At 52.3% G+C, this 23,837-nt stretch overlaps 1 protein-coding gene across 4 annotated transcripts in view; it reads right to left on the bottom strand.

The window, feature by feature from the left end:
• Positions 1 to 23,837, bottom strand: part of EGFR (epidermal growth factor receptor) — a 139,215-nt gene that overhangs the window by 4,666 nt on the left and 110,712 nt on the right. For 2 of the 4 annotated variants that reach the window (XM_008261843.4, XM_051853133.2), the window contains exons 15-27: positions 21,935 to 22,092; positions 20,163 to 20,201; positions 18,467 to 18,608; positions 17,523 to 17,645; positions 16,923 to 17,021; positions 12,251 to 12,436; positions 6,458 to 6,613; positions 5,717 to 5,792; positions 3,906 to 4,052; positions 2,542 to 2,639; positions 1,816 to 1,983; positions 1,434 to 1,481; positions 747 to 852 (exon numbers count right to left, since the gene is read on the bottom strand). In XM_008261843.4, coding sequence (XP_008260065.3) covers positions 747 to 852; positions 1,434 to 1,481; positions 1,816 to 1,983; positions 2,542 to 2,639; positions 3,906 to 4,052; positions 5,717 to 5,792; positions 6,458 to 6,613; positions 12,251 to 12,436; positions 16,923 to 17,021; positions 17,523 to 17,645; positions 18,467 to 18,608; positions 20,163 to 20,201; positions 21,935 to 22,092 — 1,546 coding nt within the window. The remainder of the gene's footprint in view (positions 1 to 746; positions 853 to 1,433; positions 1,482 to 1,815; positions 1,984 to 2,541; positions 2,640 to 3,905; positions 4,053 to 5,716; positions 5,793 to 6,457; positions 6,614 to 12,250; positions 12,437 to 16,922; positions 17,022 to 17,522; positions 17,646 to 18,466; positions 18,609 to 20,162; positions 20,202 to 21,934; positions 22,093 to 23,837) is intronic. The other 2 variants (XM_008261844.4, XM_070058425.1) reach the window with 2 other exon arrangements.

The raw sequence follows: 23,837 nt of genomic DNA, 5'->3' as shown, positions 1-23,837 counted from the left end.
CACACATGCGTACATACACACCCATTATCTCAACTATCCTTATACCACACACACATACAGATATGCATATTTTAGTCATCCACATAACACATGCATACACATACACACACGTGTACATCTTGGTTGCTTTACAGTCTAGGAAATCTGCAGATTCGTTCTTAAAACAACCTGCAGTTGGCCGGTGCCGCGGCTCAATAGGCTAATCCTCCGCCTGCAGTGCTGGCACACCGGGTTCTAGTCCCGGTCGGGGCGCCAGATTCTGTCCCGGTTGCCCCTCTTCCAGGCCAGCTCTCTGCTGTGGCCCGGGAAGGCAGTGGAGGATGGCCCAAGTCCTTGGGCCTTGCACCCGCATGGGAGACCAGGAGAAGCACCTGGCTCCTGGCTTTGGATCAGCGCGATGTGTCAGCCGCAGCGCGCCAGCCCCGGCAGCCATTGGAGGGTGAACCAACGTCAAAAGGAAGATTTTTCTCTCTGTCTCTCTCTCTCACTGTCCACTCTGCCTGTCAAAACAAAAACAAAAACAAAAACAAAAACAAAAACAAAAACAACCTGCAGCACACAACCCAGACACACTGGGCTCAACACGAAGGTCCTGGCATTCCTAGTCATGTTGCATGTGTCTGCTCCATTTTCCCTTCACTGTTCTGTGAAGTTTATTGTCTCACCTTATGATAAGCTGAAAGGAGGCACCTGGCTTAGGTACCAAGGGTGAAGATCCTTGCCTGTTTGCAAAGTGGGCCACTCACCAGGCACTGGGAGAAACGTGTCATCCATGCTGTCCTCAGTCACGCCACCAGTGGGGTCTGAGCTGTACCGCTGCAGGAGGCTGTCTTCCTTGACAGGACAGCTCTGCTGAGGAGGGAATCGGGCATGATCATTCAAGCTGACGGGACTCACACATCAATATGCACAAAAACCACCTGAACTGACCCAGGAGATGTGGGTAGGGCTGGGGGTTCCACTTATCTGACGGGCCCTGTAGAGTCACCACGCTGCTGGACCACTGACTGCAGGGTAGTTCCTCTGCAGTAGGGGGACACTGAACACGTGTGTGGGGAAGCGTGTTTCACACATTTCATTTTATCTAAACTTCTAGCAGTCACGCGGCCTGTGGCTTTACTTCATCAAGCACCAGCTGCACCAGAGTCATCCACTCAGACTACTGGGCTCCACTCCCAAGGTCCTGGTCTGGCTCGTCCAGGGTGTTGCTTGAGGGTCTGCATTTCTCAGAAGCTGTCTGGTGACACTGGTGCTGCCACCCACAAGCCACGCTTTGAATGATGCTGTGATATGTGACAGTGGGCTGCTGGCCTTGGGATAGGGGCCATGAAAACCAGGCAAAGAAAAACCAATGCAGGAAGAGAAGTCAGATTGGTTAAGACAGGCGCTTGATCTGTGGTTGTGACTCTGGTTCATGAGGCTTTCACACATACCCCGTTCCTATCCACACAAGCCATGGTGGAACTGTTGCTGGTCGCACTCTGAAAAACAAACAGAGGAGCTGTTCAAGGCTCACTGGTGACTCACCTGCTCCACGATGTAAGAGGTGGGGTATGTGGAGTGGAACTATATGAAGGTGCTTAATTTTTGTCTTTAATCATTACCTGCACAAAATCTAGCGTTGGTTTAATTCTCTTCCTTAATGGACCCCAAAGCTAGTTGAGGTGTGGTGGATAATACACTTACGTGGTTCATTCGGAAAGCACTTTAGGATTTGGTTAAAATTTACTTCTCTGTGCCTATGTGAGTTCGCCTAGATGGTTCTGACCAGTAAACACAGCTCGAGAGAGAGAGAGAGAGAGAGCAATTTCATACCAGAGAGCTTAAGAGCGGCGTCCGTGATGTGGAGGGGCTGTTGAAGAAGCCCTGCTGAGGAATGAGGTACTCGTCAGCATCTATGACGTCGCCCATGTCTTCTTCGTCCATCAGGGCACGGTAAAAATTGGAATCTGTAGGGCTTGGCAAATGCATCCGCTCATCCCCCTAGGGCAGAGATTTTGAGAGCATTAGAATGGCTCACAGAGATGTTATTCTATTTCTTGGTTACAGGATTAGGTCTACCAGTCAGCAGGTGCCTCTGTTTGCCACTTTAGTCATAGTAACCCCTCTTGTTCTCTGAAGAAAGATGCTCACCCCACTGCACATGGATGCTTTGAAACCAAGCATCAAAAAGTCTCTGAGATGCACACAGAGAAGGCGGCTCAGAAGGGGAGGGGTGTCGTTTACGGGAGCGTTGTGCTGTGACATGGCCTGAAGAATACTATACAAAAATGATTTCACCAAATCCTTGAGACAGCCCCACGATCTGGCTTTGCTATTCCCCTACTAGGGAAGGGGATTGGTGGAGAGGTTGCCTGATGGACCTAGGGGAAAGAGGCCAGTCAAGGAGGTAAAGAGAGGTTTGCTGGCCACCAAAACTTGGGCTTCATGTTCAGTGTACCTCAGCTGAGGCTGCTCCACTGCACCAGGAGCCAACAATGGGAGTGTGGGGACACAGGGACTCTGATGCTCAGTACAACAGGCACTGCTGTGGTCTGGTACCTGAATGACAAGGTAACGCTGAGGGTCTCGGGCCATTTTGGAAAATTCCACAATCAACTCCCGGAACTTTGGGCGACTGTCAGCATCTATCATCCAGCCTGAGGAAGGAAACGGAGAAAGGACAGTGGTGAGCAAAGCTGGGCTCTGTGCTGGACTCCTCACTCCTGGCATGGCAGGACAGCATTCTCAATCTGAATCAGAATCAGATCTTCTAAACTTTTCTCTATCTATTCCTCCTAGGGTTGGCGTCTAGTGCCCCTGTGACTTGCAGTCCTGTCTGTGAGCAGCTCTGACCTGGGGTACCTAGCATTTGCCAAAGCCCCCACTTGACATTCAGCCACAGCACTCTCTCAAGCTGGAAGCCAGATTCAGCTTAGAGAAAAGGGAAGGCCTTCAGGGCCGCAGGTTGTGCCCTCCCCACCCAATGCTTCCCCCAGATCCCTCAGTCAGCACTGACTCAGACTGGAAGGAGCTGTGTGAGAGCCCCCTCACCTGGGGTGCTCTTGACAGACAGGCTGCTGCATTTGGTGGCTCAAGGATCCCAGTCCAGAGTAACTAAGTTGGAGAAACAGCCCCAGAGTGGCACTCACTGACTCCGAGGGTTCATGTTTATTTTCCATAAGCAGATGTCAAGCTATTTTAGGCCAGACTGCTATGTGACCTCAGACAAATCAGGTGACCTCTCTGTTTCCCAGCTTCCGCAACCCAAACCAAGTTAAAATGGATGAGCCCTGCGGTCTGAGGTTCAGAGGGGTGTTGACACTGACACCAGCTGTGTCAGAATCCCCTCATGCCTTCCTTGTCAAAGGCTTCCTGTCTGGGTGGTGTTGGCTCCAGAGCCTACTGCACATGTGGTTCTGGTGGAACAAGTATTAAGAGATCACATTCTCTACTAGCTTAAAACATTCAAACGCCACACTGTTGAAGGCCTCATATAAATCTACTCAAAGTTGTAAGTCACAGCAGCAATGCTGATCCTTGCCGCTTCTTGTGGTTACTCATTGTTAGGCTTTTAAAAACATTCTGTCTCTCCGGTAACAGTCTTCAAAAAATGTGACAGCTTAGTACTTCATTGAGCAACTCAGAAAATAGACCATTTTACCCTAAGAGTTTACGGAAGATTTTGATTTACTTTTTGGTTTGCAAATGTCAGGTCACACTGCTCAATGAGTCAAGCAAGTGCTCTTTCAGGAACACATGCAGAGGCATTTATGGAAGTTTCTGGAAGGTGTCCTGCCTTGAGAATGTGGCAACGTTTCCCCTAAGGAACAGAGGCCTCAACTGTTTGCACAAGGATAGCAATGCCTTTGCAGGCATGATAAAGTGCAATGAGGCGAGCAAGGATGGCCTCTCCAGTCACTCACACTTGACCATGATCATGTAGACGTCAATAGTGCAGATGGGGGGCTGTGGAAGTCGTTCTCCTTTCTCCAGCACAGACGCGATCTCACTGGCAGGGATTCCGTCGTAAGGCTTGGACCCAAAGGTCATCAACTCCCAAACGGTGACTCCTGCGGGGCAAAGGAAGCAAGCAGAAAAGCAAACACATTAGAGGTCAGTGACCATCAGAGACCCTCATCTCGAGCCACACTACAGGGGTCAGTGACCATCAGTGACCTCACCTAGAGCCGTACCACAGGGGTCAGTGATGGTCACAGCCTCATCTACAGCCACACCACAGGGGTCAGTGATGGTCACAGCCTCACCTAGAGCTGCACCACAGGGGTCAGTGATGGTCACAGCCTCACCTAGAGCTGCACCACAGGGGTCAGTGACCATCAGAGACCTCATCCTGAGCTGCACCACAGGAGTTAGTGCCAATTGCAGAGCTTCATCTTTAGTAACCAAGTTGATTGCTGCTTCTCGATGCTAGCACACAAATATCTCTGTGGCTCTGGGAGCCTCCGTTACCTTTGTCGAGTGGGGCAACAACAGTGTCTTTCTCAGAGAGTGTGGGTGAGGGTCGAAGCACAGGACAGAAGTGACACACGTAGTGCAGTGGCTGGCAGCAAGTCACTGACAGATGGTCAGCGTAAGCTGGTAACCACACCGTGACACTGGCTTTCCTAACATGCCGTCTCTGCCCTAGGGAACTTGCATTTTCAGTGGCAGGAAGCTGGGGATTCTGTGATCTTAGGTAATAGAAAAGCAAACACAGAGACCTGCGTTCCTGTTGATGCACACAAAAATCTTAACCACATATCATGATTAACACCAAACCAAAGCAGCAGTGATTTTAGAGTTGGTGGTTTTCAGATGACTGTGAGTTCACACAGTACTCTCATCGTAGAGCTCAGGTGATGAGATTCTCTGCTCTAGAAATGTGCAGAGGCCAGTGAGCAGTGCTTCCTTAATCCCCATGGCTATCCCCTCCTCCCAGCACCTGTGTCCTGCCCCAAGATGAGTTCAGTGCAAATGAGCCCTGGATCCCAACTTCCCCAGGAGGGAGAGACACAAGATCCTGTTCTCCAAGCAGCCCAAGGGCCCACTCTCCTCAGACCTGGCCTCCAGATCCATTTTTCCACAGCCTTTCCTCAACAGAACCGCCTGAATTAATCCAGAGAACAGGGCTGGAATGAGGAGGAAGCAGTGGCCCAGGAGCAGGAACACAGTCAACCCAGTCTTGTGGAAGAACTCTCATTTCCAGACTGGACTGATTCTTACTTGGTTTCTCACCTAGCACAGTTTACTCTGGTCAAGGAGTGTTCTTCAGGTTTCAGAAAAGTAGTAAGAGTAGGGTGGGGTAGCTAGTGGGGTCTGCAGGGACTAGAAAGGCTGTTAGTTCTCCAACTCCTTACGAGAACACACCAGGTCCCAGAGGCAGTGACACACGTGCATGGAGGTAGCACTTCAGAAAGCCTCATTTTTATACTGGAAGACTGTTCCGCCATGGTTCTCTCAAGTTTGGCTTCGTTTCCAGGCAGATGGGTTTCCTACACTGGAGCACACACCCCTCCTTTCCCACTCCTGTGACCCTGTTCCCTGCTGGAGGAAGTCACCAATGTCTCCAGTGAGGCAGAGACGCCTGGTTAGGCCCCATCCTCTGTTGGTTTCCTCAGTGCAGTAGGCCGCAGCTATTGTTTGACTATTAGTCATGGTCTCGAAAGAAAGCACTCACTGTCAAAGCAAATAACAAACAGCTCAGCACAGGTCCCCTACGTCAGGACTCACTCACCGTAGCTCCAGACATCACTCTGGTGGGTGTAAATCCGGTGTAAAATCGATTCCAAAGCCATCCACTTGATGGGGACCTTGGGGAGATGGGAGAGAAGCAGTAAGATCAGTTTCCCTCTACTGATGTGTTGTGCCACCCAGGACCGAGTGCCAGGACACTGCCCTGCTGGGCCCAGGCCAGAGTCCCCCCAGCAAGAGGAGATTTTAAATCTGGGAGAATAGGTGGGCCCTGGAAATTCAGGGTCTGCTTCCTGAATACTCAGCAGAGGTCCCCGGGGCTGTGGGCCCTTCAGGGAAGCCAGGTATCATCCAGTGTTTAGGGTCTTCAGGAGTCTGTCAAAGGCTTGATGCTGCCTGCATCGAGGGCCAGAGGGAGGCCTGGGAGGGTACACTGATGTGCTGAGGCACTGTGGGAGGGCAGAGAGCCTGCGCCTGCCCGGGAGAAACCCCCAAGCCCAGCAGAGGGGAGGGGCCAGGCATGAGTCACGGGGCCATGGGGCTTTCTGGTGAGCTCTCTCAGCTGCTCCTGTTGGGGGGCTGACAAGATCTCCAGAGCCCTGAGGCAGAGCTGCACTTGGCCCTGCAGTCTCAGAAACACCCCTCCCCACAGCCAGAAGGCCTAGCCAGACCCACAGGCAGTGGCTGTCGTGTGACCTCACTGACAACGCAGGGCCACCGGCCGACCCTGCTGGAGCTCAGGGTGGTGTCAGGACTGGGACCCTGGCCATGGGCAGGCTCTTACCTTGCCCCCCTCTGCATGGTATTCTTTCTCCTCTGCACCGAGCAGCTTGGCCAGCCCAAAATCTGTGATCTTGACGTGTTGCGGTGTCTTTACCAGCACATTCCTGGCAGCCAGGTCGCGGTGCACCAGACGCCGGTCCTCCAGGTAGTTCATGCCCTGGAATGTGGGGAGAAAGTGAGGGCGGTTCACTTGAGGGCACGGGGCTTCCAGTTGCTAGACCCTGCATGCAAGTCCCTGTTCTTGGCACCACAGCTGCCCCAAATGACCCAGCCACCCTGGTTCTTCTGACCCAGGAGAGGCCAGCAATGGGCATGAGCTCAGTGCTGGACGCCTGCTCAGGGAGCGCTGCCTGCCTACACTGCCACTGCCCCGTGGTTTCTGTGGGAGGTGGGGCGGTCAGAGCAGACCTCACCAGGCTGCGTCCTTTCACACCATTCCTCTCCCTGGGCTCCGCTGGGCCCCCTTACACGATTCACAGAGGATGTGGGTCCAGTTATCCTAACATGTGGATGCTTAGTGTGCTTTAAAAGGTGCCCTGGCCATACCTCTCTGGCCACCACTGCAGTTGTGTGGAGCCACAGCCACTGCTGTGAGCAGCAGCCATGCCGTGCCCTGAGCACAGCCCTTGCCCTCAGTCTTCTGGTGTCCTTGTCACATGCAGACAAGGTCACTTCTGACCTCAGCTTCTCCTGGCTCCACATCTGCCGTGGGCAAAACGCACTGAGCTGTGACCTGCGCCTCTTCTGTGCCATCACACTCCCCTCACAGGTGCCCCACCCCTGCTCCTGGGCAAGCCACCTTCTCACTTCCTCTGTGATTCCTGCTCCCACTCCCCCACTCAGTGACCAGCTCTGTTGTTTGCTGGGGTTTCTGTGGCCATCTTAGTGCAACTGCAGGGGCTCCCTGTGGATGAGGATGGCTTCCCAAATCTTCTGGCAAATTCTTGGCTTCTTTTTGCATACAAATGAGGAGAAAATTATGAATTGACTTGGTATATCAGCGTGAAATCTTGGAATTTTTATTTCTACAGCAAAACCAGCCATCTGGATATTACCAAGAATTAGTTGTCTGGCACCATTTTTGAGGCTTGTTTCTCTCTTCTTGGGAACACAGGGTTGCCTCCCTGCCTCATGGACACATGATCTAGTTCCTTCCCGTGTTACCCAGAAATCTGAATGTCAAGGTGCGCTGCTGTAAATGCTTCCCTTCCCAAGTTCTTTGCATGCAGGGAAAGAAGATTATCAGGGCCCCTGTACACTGAGAGGAGACAGCAGCACCTCCGTGCTAGAGGGGTGGGGGAAACAGCAGAGGAAATGCTTCCAGCCTGTGAGCTCCCTCTCAAGCTGGTTCCTTCCCTCTACTTCGGTCACCCCTGTTGAAGTAGGGGAGCCCTGGGAACCCTGTCTCTTATGAGAGGAGTTGAGACTCTCTTACGAGAGTCTGTTGAACTGATCAGCACTGATCCTCTGGGAAAAGCTAGGATGCTTGGCCCTTGCCTGGCGAGGCCCAGGATCTGTGTTCCAAGCTGCACTGGCTCCGTGGCCCTCGTGGACCACTGCCCCCGATCCCTCTCCCTCGTGCATATTCTTTCATTCCTCACCTCATGCTGGCTGAAGGCTTCTTTGTGGCAGATGTCTCTATGCCTCTCTCTTTATTTAAAATGTGTTTTGTTTTTTTTTTTATAAGATCATGAAAACCACAGGGAGGACCTCAGAGAGCATTTAGCTCCCATCACTGGTGTTCCAGGGAATCCTGTACACTGCACACATTTCCACAACGGTTGGTTGAAGAATGGACTGCTCAGGATTGAGGAGGTCCCAGCCTTTTCAGACACAGTTGCATGGAATCTGCTTTCTGTCCAAGTCCCTACGACTGCCCTGTGGTCAACCCAGGGTATCCAGAGGCTGGCACTGTCAGGACCACACCTCAATTCTCCACTGAGGCCTCCGCGTGAAGCTCTATATGGGTTGCCAATATATAAATAAATAAATAAATAAATAAAATAAACAAAAGAGAGGGAAAAATAAATAAAAAAAATTTTAGTGCAGCCCTGTACCCTGAGCAAGCCCAGGTCACTGTGCAAGGCTGATAAACCTACTGAGGCCACTCAGCCCTATCTACCCACAGGCCCAGAGCAACTTCTCTATACAGTGTGAGGTTTTATCGAAGCCTCCATCTGCAGAGAAAGCTCCAGAGGGTCTTAAATCAGAGAACAAGTGGGGACAACAAGATTAGGCCCATTTGAACTCAGAAAACTCTGTAATCTCTGTCCACACGTTGGTGGTCTGAAAGGCCATTTGCATACCCAGCAGCCACATGCTACCCAGTGGGCTACAATCAGGGACTCCGACTCCAGACACTGGAGTAAGGTCAGCACAGGCCTCAGTGGGGCCACTTGGAAACTCAGTTGCTGCTTCTTCTCCAAGATCCTCAGCTTAATTGAATTAAAACACTTTTTTTGTTAATTACTTCAAGATAGCTAGAGGGAATTTTGAAATACTGAGGTTGAAAGGGAAATGAAGGAGGCTCCAGCAACTTCAGTTTAAAGATGCACACAGCAAGTCTGAGGAAATGGTGTCTGAACCATAGTCTAAGTAGCTTTATTTATCACAGGGCTTTGCAGTAATGTGGTTCGTGGGACAGTGCTTTCCAACCTGGATAATAGGGTCTTTGGATCAGACACGGTCTAAGATTACTGTGCTGTGTGCTGGGAAGAGTAGATACACTTTCTCATGTAGCTCATTCCCTACCAGTGTGCAAAGTTTCCCAGTGGGCCAGCAGGTGGTATCTCCATAAACTATGGAGACTGGTTTTTGCTTTTAAATTCCAAAGAGGGAGGGAGAGAGGGAGTAAAGGAATGGGGTTGTGGAGGAGAAGGAGGGAGAGAGTGCATGAGCTCCCATCTGCTGGTTCACTTCCCAAATGCCTGCAATATCCAGGGCTCAACAAGATAAAGCCAGCAGCCAGAAACTCAGTCTGAGTCTTCCACGTGAGTAGCAAGTACCCAAGTTCTTTAGCCATCACATGCTGTGTTCCAGGGTGTGCATTAGCAGGAAGTGGGATCAGAAGCGGAGCTGGGGCTTGAACCTAGGCCCTCTGCTATGGGATGAGGGTGTCCTAAGCAGTCTTTTTTTTTTAAGATGTATTTATTTGAAAGTCAGAGTTACACAGAGATAGAGTAGAGGCAGAGAGAGAGAGAGAGAGAGAGGGAGGGAGGGAGAGAGGGAGGGAGGGAGAGGGAGAGGGAAAGACAGAAAAAGAGAGAAAGAAAGAGAGAGAGAGAGAGAGAGAGATCGATCTTCCATCTGCTGGTTCATTCTCCAATTGGCTGCAAAAATTGGAACTGCATCGATCCGAAGCCAGGAGTCAGGAGATTCTTCCCAGTCTCCCATGCGGTTGCAGGAGCCCAAGGACTTGGGCCATCTTCTACTGCTTTCCCAGACCATAGCAGAGGTGGATCAGAAGTGGAACAGTCGGGTCTCGAACCAGCGCCCATATGGGATGCCGGTGCTTCAGGCCAGGGCATTAACCTGCTGCACCACAGTGCCAGCCCCTAGCAGTGTCTTAATCACTGTGCCACATACCTGACCCTGGATTCTCATCACATGTGGCAGGGGCAGGCTCTTATGTCTGCCAATCCCACCTGGTCTCTTTTCCTTTTGCCTGGTTGATGTAACTTTATTCCCTTAGCAGTTGGGCCAGGATAATGAACTTTTCAAAAAGTAGCCAGCTCTCCCAGCAACACTTAGAAAACTTCTCCAGAGAGTTCATGGCTTTGTGAATCAACACAGGACATTCCTAAGTAAATGAATCCCACTTGAAAGTGACGGTCAGCTGCTAGTTGTTTCTGGGTGGTGTTACTTCAAACTCATGAAAAGCAAAGTGTTTAATACTCAAATTTTCTCTGCCCCAGAGCAAATCTCCCTCCAGAGACAGTTTCTGCATTAGCACAGCCATCTAGATGCAGGTGAGTACATTTTCTCTTGTGAATTAAAAAGCAAATCTATCACAAAGTGCTAGTGGCCCACAGTATGGAGGACTTCAAATCAAAATACAGCAAAGTGTAATGAGCCCAACAGTGGTTTTAAAGGGTGGGCTGGACTCAAGAGCAACGCTGTATAAAGGTAATGTGGGAGGGCCTTGGTGACTCAGGCGGTAGGTTCTTCTCTGGCGTGGGCCCTGCTGCACAAGGACCTGTGTTTCTCATCCTCTCATAAAAAGCTCATGTTAGGGGTCACGCAGATGTCCATTTATGCAGACACTGGAGGTCAGGCAGATGTCAATGCAAGATTGGGGGAGTCCACAGAGAAGCTGCCAGAGATCTAGATGAAGATGAGGTCTTGGGTTAAGTTCAGTCACTGCTCCATCCTCACAGAGCCAAGGGAAGAGGCAGGGAGGAAAGGAGTATTGAGCCAGCACTGGCAGGTGGTACAGGTGGCTGACCCAAGCCTTCCCACCTGGAGGACAGGGGATAGAGACGAGGTGTATAAGGACTCAGCACCCGGCCCAGCTTGCGTGGCTGGTGGATACTGGGTCAAGTTTGGAAGTCACCTGCAGGCCCTACCTGGGGTTGGGCAATGCTCCAAGACTGCCTGCTCCCTGTGGTGGAAGGAATGCCTGCATTTCACAGCAATGGGAGGCCCAAGGCAGTGGAGCTGGGCCTCAGAGCTGAGCTGCCAAATGTCCCAGCAGCTCTGGTGAGTGGGGCTTCCAGAGCTGGCTCCAGGTGTGCAGGGTTCTGTCCTCCATGCTGGGTGCAAACTCTAAGAAGTGATAAATATGGCTAAGAGCATGAAGCAAGGTATTAGGGGATGCCAGGGAAAGGAGGACCCTGCCTGTGCTAATCGGAGTGGACAGAGCTGCGTGGGAACTTCCGGGTTCCGGAGCCCAGACACACACAGCCCTTCAGAGACAGCTCCACATCCACCTCTCCCCAGACCAGCCTCTGAGGGAGGCTGATACAAGGGGACTCACCCAGGCCTCTGTGGGCCAGGTGTCCCTTGACATTGCCACTGTCTGAGGAACTTTGACAACAAAGTAAGCACTGACAGCCCTGACAAGGCCTGTCCACAAATCCTTCATGTTTACTGCGGGAAACACTCACTGTCAGGAAAAATGAGGCTGGAATCGGAGGAGAGAGAAGCTGGGGTGGAAGCACACAGGTCCTCTTGGGGTCACGGGGCAGCAGGGCTGGGCCTGTCAGCTCACAGCTGGGCTACCTGGCCATTTTGCTGGCCCAGTCCCTGCCTGGATCTGGAGCAGGCCTACCCAAAAGGGAGTGACTGAAACCCAGACAAGCAACAGGAGCCTGCTCACTGACTGTTCACATACAGCTTTAGCCCATTCGCTCTCCTGGTCAAGTCCCCCCACTGTAAACTACCATCAACATCACCAAAAAGGACTTCAGCAAATTAAAGACACAGCACCAAATTGTACTGAGCCCCCAGAAAACAAAAGAGCTGCCCAAATATAGCAGACTGATTGATTTTCCACATGCAGGTGCTGATAGTGGCACAGCAAGTCAATGAAATTTGATCCAAAATAAAGAAAAGTGCAGGTGGCGAGCACTCATCCCCCTCGGGCAGCACTCAGCCGTCCCAGCACGGAGGACCTCCCCACTCCTCCACACTCACTCCTGCTCTCCTCCTGCCTTTACTGACAGCCGACTGATTGATCCGCTTTGTTCTGGAAGCCGAGGGCAGGGAGCAGCCAGCTGAGCCCAAGTCCTTTGGGTAGAAACGTCTGCCCGGCTTTTCAGAGCCAGCACCTGCAGAGCCCCTCCCCCGAGTTTACCTTTGCAATCTGCACACACCAGTTGAGCAGGTGCTGGGAGCCGATGTTGTCTTTGTGCTCTCGGACGTAGTCCAGCAGGCAACCGAAGGGCATGAGCTGTGTGACGAGCTGCACAGTGGAGGTCAGGCAGATGCCCAGGAGGCGACACACATGGGGGTTGTCCACGCTGGCCATCACGTAGGCCTCCTGTGTGGGAGGGGAGGATGGTCAGAAAGAGGTCCACAGAGGCGAGAGGGACAGGCACACACAGGTAAAGCAGCATGAGATACACACTTCTGGATGTGGCTGGCCTACAGAACACCTGGCGCAGGGGGATTCTAGCAGGGTGAGCTACTGAGAGGTGGGTCCCTGGATAGTGATTCCATGGGCAGAGATTCAGGCCTATTTGCTGCCAGCAAATGTTGGCTCAAAGAGGGAGTCACTGATGTCTCTGAGTGGGGGTGCACTGTCATCTTCCCCGAAGACCTTTGCCTCAGAGCCAGGATGCAGGGGCGACAGCTGCCTGTGTGTGCAGGACCCCTCCCAGTGCTGTAGGCTCTGACAGGGGCACTCCCGCAGCAGGCGGCCCTCAGGGAACTTCCCTTCTCCAGAGATTTGGCTCTCACTGTGCCATGGGCGAGGGAAGGGCATTTGGAGCAAGGACCCTGCCCACGGCTCCTATGCAAAGCCCCCCTCAGCGCACAGAGAACACGCATAGAAGGACTGCAACCTTCCATAGCTTTAGGATCTGTCTCTGCACTGACGACCCCTCCCCTGCCTCCTGCTGCTCTGCACCCCATTCCCACCCTGCTAATGTGAGAGGCTGCCAAGTGGCAGCTCTGGATGCAGACTTAATTTTAACCCTTCTGCTATTCTTGGGCAAAGGAAGCTAATTTATTTGTAATTGTGCACACAAGGGGGCCTTCTCTTCTGAGAATCAGGAGATCCTCCTTTTCCACCCACAAATTCTATTTCCCTTTAAAGTACAAGTAGGGGTGACTTTGCATCAGAATACAAGTAGGGGTGACCTTGCATCAGATGTGAGAGACCCCTAGGCTGGAAGAGAATGAGGCTAGAAAGTCCCGTTGGCCTTGGCAGTTCCTGGGTTCTGAGCATGGACTTGGCATATCAGGTTCTCAGTGCAGAAGCAAACACACCCAGGGCCAGGCCATGGCTGGGGAGATGGATGATGCTGACGTACCCTGGCTGGGTCATGAGGTGGGGGGGGAGGGGGCAGTGGCCTACACATTTTAAACATAAGCACAATCACACTGCTGTGTTCACCCAAAGTCCATCCCTGGTCCTCCTCTGTGGGCCTCTGACCTGGGCCCGCACCCCAGAGGGTTTCTCTGACTCCCAAACACAACTCTCCTGGTATCTGGCAGGACACCCAAGCACAGCCACATGAATGTGAACAGCCCCAGGGAGCAGAGGCTGGGGGAAGCAGCAGCAGAGCAGTCATGATTTGTGTGATTTAAAAGCTACCCTTCCCCATCAGGTGCTCTGAGGAATGGGTGCCCTGGCAGCTCCCAGCACGGCCTGGGCAGAGCCCCCACTGTGTACCGGGCAGACGCTGGTTATGTGTAGGATCTTTCCTGAGCATTTACCCTCAGTTCTCAGGCAGGCTGTGCGCTGTTTGATTACAGATGTAATCACAAGGTTGAAGAGCAGGCCACACGGTGTTTAACATGCATGGACTCAGTCTGCACTCAAAACGTCCCTGTATCTTGGAAAAGGGCTTGCATACACAAAGAGCCACACGGGGGCAAATGCACCTTGTGGCAGGAACCTGAGGCTGCGCCTCCCAGCATCAGGGCCAGGCCAGCCACCCCCATGGCTCGTGCTCATCTCACCACAGCCCTGAGCTTGAGTTGGCTGTGTGACAGCAGCTCACGCTGTTGGCTGCTGTGGTTACTACCTGATGGCTTCCCATGCGCCCCCTGTACCCGCCCCGCACGTAGCACACTTGCAAGTCTGCCTGCATTCCCTTCCCACTGCCTGCCCTACATTTACATGGAAAAGGCTGTGGAAAAACTGACAGGAAGGCAGCCATCCCACCTCCTGGAGCCTGGGAAGCTACACAGCCCAGAGGCCGGCAGCCGCTCCCATTTTCCCAGGATCTGGACGGGTTTGTGGACAGACTGCATTCATTTCAGAAGGGGAGGGATCTGCCAGCTGAAGTGGTTTGAGCAGCCCACGTGCAGCGGGGCTGCGAGAAGCTGACCTGGAACGGGGACTGGGAAGGAGAGGGCGTGGGCGGTGGCCACACAGAGCCTGGAGCCCTGCCAGGCCCCAGGGCTAAGCTCTGAGGGAGCCTCTCCAGCCCCAGTCACAGTAGAGATGCTGCTCACTTGCACGTCCTGTTACCGTGGGCTTTGTTCTCGGCTGTTTATCTTGGAAATTGGGGAGGTGCCTGGCCACCCACAGCAAGCTGCCTGGGCTCCACAGCACACTCTGGCTTCCTGCCCGGCGGCATAGAACCCTGTGGTTCAGTGTCCACCAGGGGCTGTCTCTGAGGCTCTGGGACTTGAAAGTCTGTTCTGTCCTAACTGCCAGCAGCATTTTGGGTTCCTTCCTTCTTAACTGTGAATTATTTTATGTTATGAGCAGGGGAAAAAGATTACCCTAGATTTTAAACTCTTATGGAGAAGCCTGTGTCTAGCTTAACAAATGAAGGGTAGATGCCCCCATTTAAAAAACTTCACCATTAATTAAGTTTCTGACAGCCATGGAAAACGACCTGAGTGTGTGGATGGACCATGAAGCACAGGCAACAGAACAGGTGTCCAGGTGAGTGCCTGTGCCAGTGCTGTTCTGTCACAGGACTAACAAGCCACTTGATGCTGCTGACACTCACTTCCCTGTTTTCTGCAGGGCTCCTGGCACCTGTGTGTGGCCCCAGGGACAAGTGCCTAGCACACTGAGCCTCAGGGCCAGCAAAGAGATGGCTTCCAGACCCTTGCCACTGCCCAAACAGTCCTGATGTCTGATGTCATGGAGAAGAGGCATGGGAGGGTATCAAAGCAGTGCAGGAGAAGGGGTCAGGAGTATGTGAGCAGGAGGCCAGTGGGGCCTGTGGACAGTGAGGCCTGGGCTCGCAGGTCTCTGTTTTGTCTTCCTCCATCTCCACCCCACAGAGCAGATTTTCCTCCAGTTAGCAGGCCCAGGGTGGGGGCTTTTCAGTGAGAAGTTGCTGCCTTCTCAAGCACAGCTGTGGTCTCAGGAGGCTTCAGGCCTCCTTCCTGTGCACCCCAAGCACTGCTGGAGTTCACTGTGATGTTTACAATGTCTTCAGTGAGCACAAACAAATCAAGGAAGTAAATTCTGCAAAGGTGAGCAGCTGGAGGCCGCACAATTGTTTGCTCTCTCGTGGTTATGTTAACAGGACTTGGCACTGGGACGATCTGCCTGGAATCTGCCTGGCAAGGTCGTCAGCAACATGTGAGGATTCCTCAACACATCGTCTTTCCCCACAGTGACAAAAGGCAGCCCAGTGGGAAATCCACTGTGTTGAGCACATTTAAAGGATTCTTCTGCCTTTCTCATTGCACATCCTGCGGGTAGTAGAGGACAGGGCTGCCCTTCCTCCTGTGACACAGGCTGAATTTCCTAGGGTTCGGAGGCACCAGAGGCAGCTGTTTCTCGTCCTCTTTGACTTGGCCGCCCTCACCCTGTTGCCTGAGCCCCCTCCCCTGCCCTAGAACGAGCCCAGGTTGAGGTTGAAGGGGACTCCGCCCCATTGGGATGTGCTAGCCGGAGAGGTGGATAAAGTTCTGTAGAATTCAAAGTAAAGGGGCCAGCGCTGTGGCATAGCAGGTAAAGCTGCCGCCTGTAGTGCCAGTATCCCATATGGGTGCTGGTTCGAATCCTGGCTGCTCCACTTCTGCTCCAGCTCTCTGCTATGGCCTAGGAAAGCAGTAGAAGATGGCTCAAGTCCTTGGGCCCCTGCACCCACGTGGGAGACCCAGAAGAAGCTCCTGGCTCTTGGCTTCAGATTGGCGCAGCTCTGGCCATTGCGGTCAACTGGGAAGTGAACCAGCGGATAGAAGACCTCTCTCTCTCTCTTTGCCTCTCCTTCTCTCTCTCGGTAACTCTGACTTTCAAATAAATAAAATAAATCTTTAAGAAAAAAAAAAGAATTCAAAGTAAAGACAGAAGCGTCTCACAGAACATTCCCAAGACTGAGTCCAGAAAGCAACAATCAGCAGACATGGGAGAGCAATGTTTCAGTGACAGTGGGAGTAAAGGCAGCGGAGACTGGCCAGGTCCTGTCAATTCTGGGAGCCTTCAAAACAAGCATTCCAAAGGCAAGAAAACTATAGAACAACCTGAATGCAAGTTTGAGAATCAGAACTGCAATGGGTCTGAACCTACTCTAGCCTCATAAAGCAAGCAAATTTCTTGATGCCTCTATTTCTTTCCCCAAAGTGAAATGAACAGCATTCCCACACTATGGGCTCATCACCAGCACTCACCATGGCTGAGCATGGAAAGGAAGTGGCCAAGGCTGGCCCAGCAGATGCCCAGCACTTGGGAGTCTGCATCTTCAGAGGGAGGGAATGGGGAGAGAAGTATACCAACTAGTGCCAGAGAGGAAAAGACATGGAGGCAAACATCTCAGTGCAGGGATGAAAATCGTCCAGCACCAGCAGGGGCAGTGCCTGATGACACTGCTGATCCAGGAAGAACTCACATCCAGGATCTCCTTGTTGGCCTTTGGAGACGTGGCTTCTCTTAACTCCTTGATGGCCACAGGGATTTTAACTTTCTCGCCTTCTGGAATCCAGAGTCCCTGTGAGAAGAGATGGCTGTCATGGCATGTGGCAGGTGACGGTGTGCAGGATGGGTTTCATTAGCGATACTGTATAAAGGGCGAGTGATGGAAGCCGTGGCTCTGCCCCAGTGCCAGACTCACAACTCCTAGCTTCGGCTGCCAGGTCTGTGAGTCAGCAGCATTAGATACAAAACCTCCATGCCTGCGAGTAGGCCTGCCTGAGACCACAGTCCCCACAGAGGCCCTCATCCTGATGCTGCCACACACTCACAGGCAGCCCTCCCTGCCCTCCATCTATCTCAGCCTGGCCTGAGCCACATACCCTGGAAGATTAGCGACTTCCACAAAACACTTTTGGCCTCACAGGATCACTTCCTTGTCACTGTAGTGGCATTTCCTCCCAATAACCTGGGGAAACTGCTAGAATTTCGCAAACTCAGTGGAATGGAGATGATGACATGAGGACAGGCTGAGGCCCCATGGAGCATGAGAGCTCTGCAGACTGTCCTGAGGTCTCACCTTATACACGGTGCCAAACGCTCCAGAGCCCAGGACTTTGAGCTTCTTGAATTCTGTTTCCTTTAAAATCCTCAGGAGGGCTTGGTTGGGGGCCTCCCCACTGGGTGTAAGAGGCTCCACGAGCTGTGAAATTGGACACGGGATTGGGGTTAGAAGAGTCCAGTGTGTGTGCAGGCAGGGCCAGCAGCTTGTGGCCCTGCCATGGTGCAAGGGTTCATCTAGCTTGCTTGAGAGGTGAGTGGCACCTGCCCTACACAACAGGGCAGAAATGGAGACCTTGAGGCAGGTGCTCTGACCCAATAGTGACGTTCCAAATGTGGCTGTTTCTGATTCAGTCCAATCAGCTGCACCGAAAACTCTGGTAAAGGAGGTTTCATGCAGTGGCCACTTCATCACCTACCTGTCATTCCCATCACCACCTGATCGCTTCTGTCAGCCACCTGTCACCTCTGTCACCCACCTGGTCACTTCACCTACCTGCCACTCCCATCACCACCTAGTCACCTGTCATCCACCTGTCATTCCCATCATCACCTGGTCACTCTGTAAGCCAGTGGGGCCATAACACACAGCACCACCTTGCTCACAAACACCTGTGCTTCCCAGGGACAGTGGCTTCTGAAACTGCTGGCCACAGGGAGCATCCTGGGCAACATGGGGCACAAACAGCCCAGTCAGGAGCAGTCAGGTATGAGGACAATGGCAACTTCCCAGGAGCCTCTGCTCCCCACCATGTCGCCCTCACAGCCTTGTTCCCTCTGGCTGACAGGCTGTCTTCATAAGCATGCGCACAACTCGACCTAGAGACACTCACCTCTGCCTGGACAGAACCAGCCGGGCATAACTGGATGTTCAGAGATTCCTCCCAGGTCTCTACCACAACAAAGAGACGCAGAGCCCCGCACATCTCATGTCTTAGATATGCACGCAAGTTGCACGCTCACCTCTCTCTCCTGCAGCAGTCGGCGCAATGTGCGCTTCCGGACAATGTGGCGCCTGCGCATGAAGAGGCCGATGCCGAGGCCCAGCACCACCAGCAGGAAGAGGCCGCCCACGACCCCCGTGGCGATGGAGGGGATTTTGGGCCTGGAATGAGGAGCAGAGACAGGAGTGAGGTTTGCTGGAAGCTTTTGTGATGCTGGCATTTTACACATCTTGCTGTTTTGACACACAAACATAATCCACGATGACCTCAGATCCTGCACAGGTTCCAAAGACGGAGAAGCCGGGGTCCAGGAAGTATATCCAGCGCCTCGAGCCCCAGCCCTGCCCTGCAGTTTAGCTGGAGGCTCCATGGAACCTCCCCACACGAGGATTGCTATGAAGGAAAGCAACTTGGACTTCAGCAACGCCTGCTGTGTCAGGCGACACCTGTGTCTTCCTGGACGTCTCCACGCTAGATGAGGGACCCCTCAACAATGCAGGGCGCCTCGGCCGCAGCTGTGCACAGTGCTCTGGCAGAAGGCTGTGTCACCAGTTAGAAATTCTGAATTTGCAGTTTTTGAAAGGTACTCTCCTTAAGCACCTATCCCATGTGGGCTTCAGATTGATTTTTGTTTTCAGGTATAAAGCTAATGAGTATCAAAGATTAATTAGCAGCATTTGTGCACAGAAAAGTGCCAAGGTCCTCCAAGATTTTTCTTAAGTGGGTCCAAACGTACTTCATCAAAATGACGGTTTGCAATGCTTTCCCAGTGCCATCTCCTGTGTCACACCACATCCACTGCTAGTGCAGTTTGAATGAACGATTTTCATGGTTTTGAAGGGAACAGTGAAGATGTGAGGGCTGACTCATTACTGAGCATGCGTTCCGTGGGAGGGGCAGCACATGGGCGAGCGAATAACAGAACAGGAGACTGTGGAGCTGATGTAACAGAGTGGTTGATGAGGGGTGTTGAGGCGGGGCTCTGATGGGAAATAGAACAGAGCACCGGGCTGCTGTCAGTGAAGGGACAGGAATGTGTCTGAGGGCTGCCTTCTTCCTCTTTTGTGTTTCATGAGGGGCAGCAGAAATGGGCAAGGGAGGAAGCAGAAGTGGAAGGGGCTGGGACGAGGGTTTGCAGATAGCACCAGGAATGGCCTAGTGTTTGGGGATATCCAAACAATTCCCGACTCCCCCCCAACCCACTGCTGACTGCTGTCCCACTCTTTCCGATGAGGCCGAGCAGGAATCCCCAGCTTTGGCCCTCCTGTGTGCAGCGTTTTACGGTAGCACGTAAACTGAGCAGAGCTGAAATGCTGGAGGGAGCCTGCAGGCTTGTGCAGCAGGGTGTGTGGAAAGGTCGGGAGCAGACTCCCCCGAAGCTGCGGCTTTGTCAACAGAAATCCACGCAGACTCAGGATGACAGGATTATCTGGGCTAGGAGAAGACCAGCACAGCCACAGGAGTCACAGACCATGGGTGAAGACAGCAGCAGGGGCCAAGCAGGGGCTCTGCTGGGAGCTGGCCCCAGCGCCACTCGCCCTGTGTCTCTACTGAAGAACAAAACCAGCATGGGTCGAGGCTGCAGCTGGCAGGGTGGTCTCTGCTAGGGTTAGGGTGCCAGCCCAGGCAGGCTGGGAGGTAAGGAACCTGACCCAGTGGGGACAGAAGGCAGGGAAGTCCCTCCTCAGCTTAGGACATGAAGTGGTAGAACTTACCCATTTGTTGCACAGCCTTCGAGACCTGGCCCAGCACAGCTGCAGGAATTAAGAGAGAAAGACACGTTTTCCTCATTCTGCTTCCTGGCATTTTACATCTGAGAGTTCTTCTACATCATAAGGCACCATGGGTTAAATGACCCTGAAATCACTGAAGCTGTGCATCATCTCATGGAGGGTACTTACTACAGGATTTGCTTTGCCTTTGTTCATGCACTCAGCAAACGTTTTGGCATCTCCTTTGTGGCAGGGATTGATCTAGAACTGAATAGGCAGCAGCTCACATAGCCACACTGTCAGGACCAGCAGGCTGGAGGTGCCGGGACCAGAACACAGCAGCCATGCTGTGCAGGGAGCACACTCAGGAGGCAGCCTGTGCTTGGAGCCACTATCTGGCCGTGGGGGTGCAGCAGAGGCTGTGACTGGGTCAGCGACAGCATGAGAGAGAAGGCGTGAGCCTGGCAGGTTTTGAGAGGAAACAGGAATCCCGACACGAGCTTGGCAGCCCACAACAAGGAGCAGAGTGCACTCCACCCCACACTGAAACTTCTCCCACATGGGAAGGACGACTGCCGGCAGGGCTGCCGTCTGGGGACTGGCCAACACCTGCAACTTTGATCAAGCCTCACCTCGCTCAGCTGGGGAAGGAGGAGCACCTGTGTTCAAAGGGAAAGACCAGGGACACCTGCTTGACACCAGCCCCATCTGATCCTTAACATTTTCCCTCCGTCCCAGGTCTCAGCAAATAGCTCTCGCCTCTCCTCAGTTGGGTGGTCTGGGCTCCCCCTCTTTTCACTGTTGCCAGATAACCCATTCTGGCCTTTGCGACACCTTTGGGCTTTCATTCATAAACCCTCACATAGGCTTTCCCAGGCTGTGGAAGACACAGAGGCCTTGCAGTCTATCATCTCCATGAACACCCAAACAGCAGACAGCCTACACCTACTAGTGAGTGACCACTGCCACAGTCAGACCTTGCTCAGGGTCTCCCTCCCCACTCACACTCTCCCCCAGAGTCTGAGTCTGCAGCCTCTGCTATGCTGTAAGTAAAAGGCATACAGAATGAAATATCAAGTTTTGGACAGATTTCAGCAGCTTTGACAGTGCTGTGGGGAGGCTACAGGGACAGGGACAAGCTTGGGGGGAGGACGGTGGCTTCCCTTTGAAGACAGGGTTGAAAGGGCAGTGGCAACACAGTTGCAAGAGAGGATGGTCTTGGTGCAAAGGTCAAGAGGCCCTTGGGAAAACCAGTGGTGCCCTTTTGTGCAGGTAAGCAGTGACCATGAAGTCAAAGAGGCCATATCATGTTATCATTTAATTCTGCAGAAAAATACTCTGTCACTCAATCAATGTATTCTTTTTTGGGTTGGATTTTTTTTTTTTTTTTTTTTTTTTTTTTGGCAAATTTGAGAGGTGAGGGTGAAGGAGAGAGGAAGAGAGATACGTAGATATATCTCACTCACTGGGTCACTCCCCAAATGCCCACAATAGCTGGGCTGACTCAGCCCAAAGCTAGAAGCTGACAACTCTGTGTCTCCCACATGGATGGCAGGGGCCCAACTACTTGAGCCATCACCTGCTGCTTCCCAGAGTGCACCCTGGCAGGATGCTAGAATCAGGAGCAGAGCTGGGATTTGAACTGAGCCATTATGAGATGAGAAGCAGGCGTCCCAAGTGAAATCCTAACCACTGTGCCAAACACCTGCCCAGGGAAGACATTTTCAATCCGTGGACTTGCAAGATAGGGAATGTTCGCTCTGCATGTCACTCACCCATAGGTGCAGTTTGGGTGGCACAGGCGGCAGATGCGTCCAGCGTCGGCAAACTTCCAGACCAGGGTGTCGTTTTCCCCCATGACTCCTGCTGGGCAGGTCTTGACGCAGTGAGGGCCATCGATGAAGTGTGCACACTTGATGCAGTTATCTGGACCCTGCAGCGTGGCAGAGGAAAACACACACTGATGTCTTTGTTCTTTTTCAAAACAAGTTGCTTTTAACTGTAAATATGTTGTGTGAGGAGCAGCAGAATGTGGTTCCAGTGCTTGGGCCCCTGCTACCCCCGTGGGAGACCTGGAGGAAGCTCCTGGCTTCGGCATGGCCTGGCCCTGGTTGTTGCGGCCATCTGGGGAGTGAGCCAGCGGATGGAAGATCGTCTCTCTCTCTCTCTCTCTCTGTAACTCTTTCAAATAAATAAATACACCTTTTTATAAAGGGGGAAAATCTGTTGTGTGAGGGAAGAAAACCAAAAGGGCCAGGTCTTGACTGCCCTTCCTTGCTCTGCCTACTGTCAACAGCCGAGCGTGGAGTCTTTCTGACTTCCACAGCACGTGATAGACACACACAGGGAGGAAGCACTCTAACCTCATTGCACTGCACTTGACAGACAGCAGGCAGCTCCTGGTCACAAACCATTGTGGTTGGCCTACATGTGAATACACTCCCTCTGTGGCTGCACCATCTTTCTTGCATAGCACATCTGGAGTTAGGGGAAGCCTCAGGGAAGCCAGCCTTGCCAAGGAGGGGCTAAGAGTTTCTGTGGGGACCAGGAAGTGGCAGCAGTGGCTGCAGAAGGGACAGAGTGCCACGTGCACTGGGTTCTGTAACGAGCCAAGAGAGGATGGTCACGGAGCCGCTGGGCTGTGGGCCTCACCCCTCATAATGGCTGGAAGGAGAGTTCCCCCAGCCATGTCCTCTGATTTCCCAGTTTTGTCCACTCCAATGCTAATGGTACCCAGGGCCAGAAGAACAGATGACTAAGTCAAGATCACCACTTATTCCACCGTTTTCATGGTAAAAATGTAACCCAACACCATATAATCAATGGTTTACTTTGTAAGTGGTTCAGACCTCAAAACAAGGCTCTGTCATCTTATGCCTGACTTGGATGGATTTTCTGACACACATCCTCATTAGTGGAGTTTGATATGGGCCTGTAGGCGCAAATCCAAACCCAGCTCCATGTGGGAAGAATAGAGCTGTGCTTAGTACCCACAGGGGACTGGCTCCAGGGTTCCCTCTGATACCAAAACTAGGGACCTGAAGTCACTTCTAGAAAGCATGCAGGATTAGCATCTGACATACACAATTCTCCTGTACACTTAAATCATCTCTAATAACTTGCAGTACATAACGCAATACAAATGCCGCATACAGTTATGTTATATTGTACAAAGAATAACATGTGAAGAAAGGTCTGTAAGTGATCAATAAAAGGAATATTTCCATCTACCTTTGGTTGAATCTCTGGATACAGAACCCACACCCAGGGGCCAGTACTGAGAGTGAGCAGCACTGGGCATCTGCTGTGAGGACTGAATTCTCTCTCACTGTGTTCTACGCTGGATTGTTACTGAACATGTATGCACAAAACTGATACTTTTTATAAGTTTTGTTAGTTTCTTTAAGAGGGTTTCAACTAATTATCCATGAATGATAAACAAGGATGTGATGATGTGGGACAAAATAACAAAGCAATGATGACAGAAGGGGTGGCAACAGGCAACCAGCCCCAAAGCCTCCAAGTTCTGGTGTTGTGTGGGGCACTGTCAAGTTCCATGCACGTGGGACATTGACAGGAAAGGTGAAGGCTCATCAGAGGCGGTTGGCCAAGAACCCTGCTCCAACAGCCCCTGTAGGCTGCTGACACATGCAGCCTACCCCAGTTTTGGACATGGGC

Source organism: Oryctolagus cuniculus, chromosome 16, assembly GCF_964237555.1.
Source record: "Oryctolagus cuniculus chromosome 16, mOryCun1.1, whole genome shotgun sequence".
NCBI lineage: Eukaryota > Metazoa > Chordata > Mammalia > Lagomorpha > Leporidae > Oryctolagus > Oryctolagus cuniculus.
The sequence above is the reverse complement of the archived record's forward strand: the minus strand, read 5'-3'. Positions and strand labels throughout refer to the sequence as shown.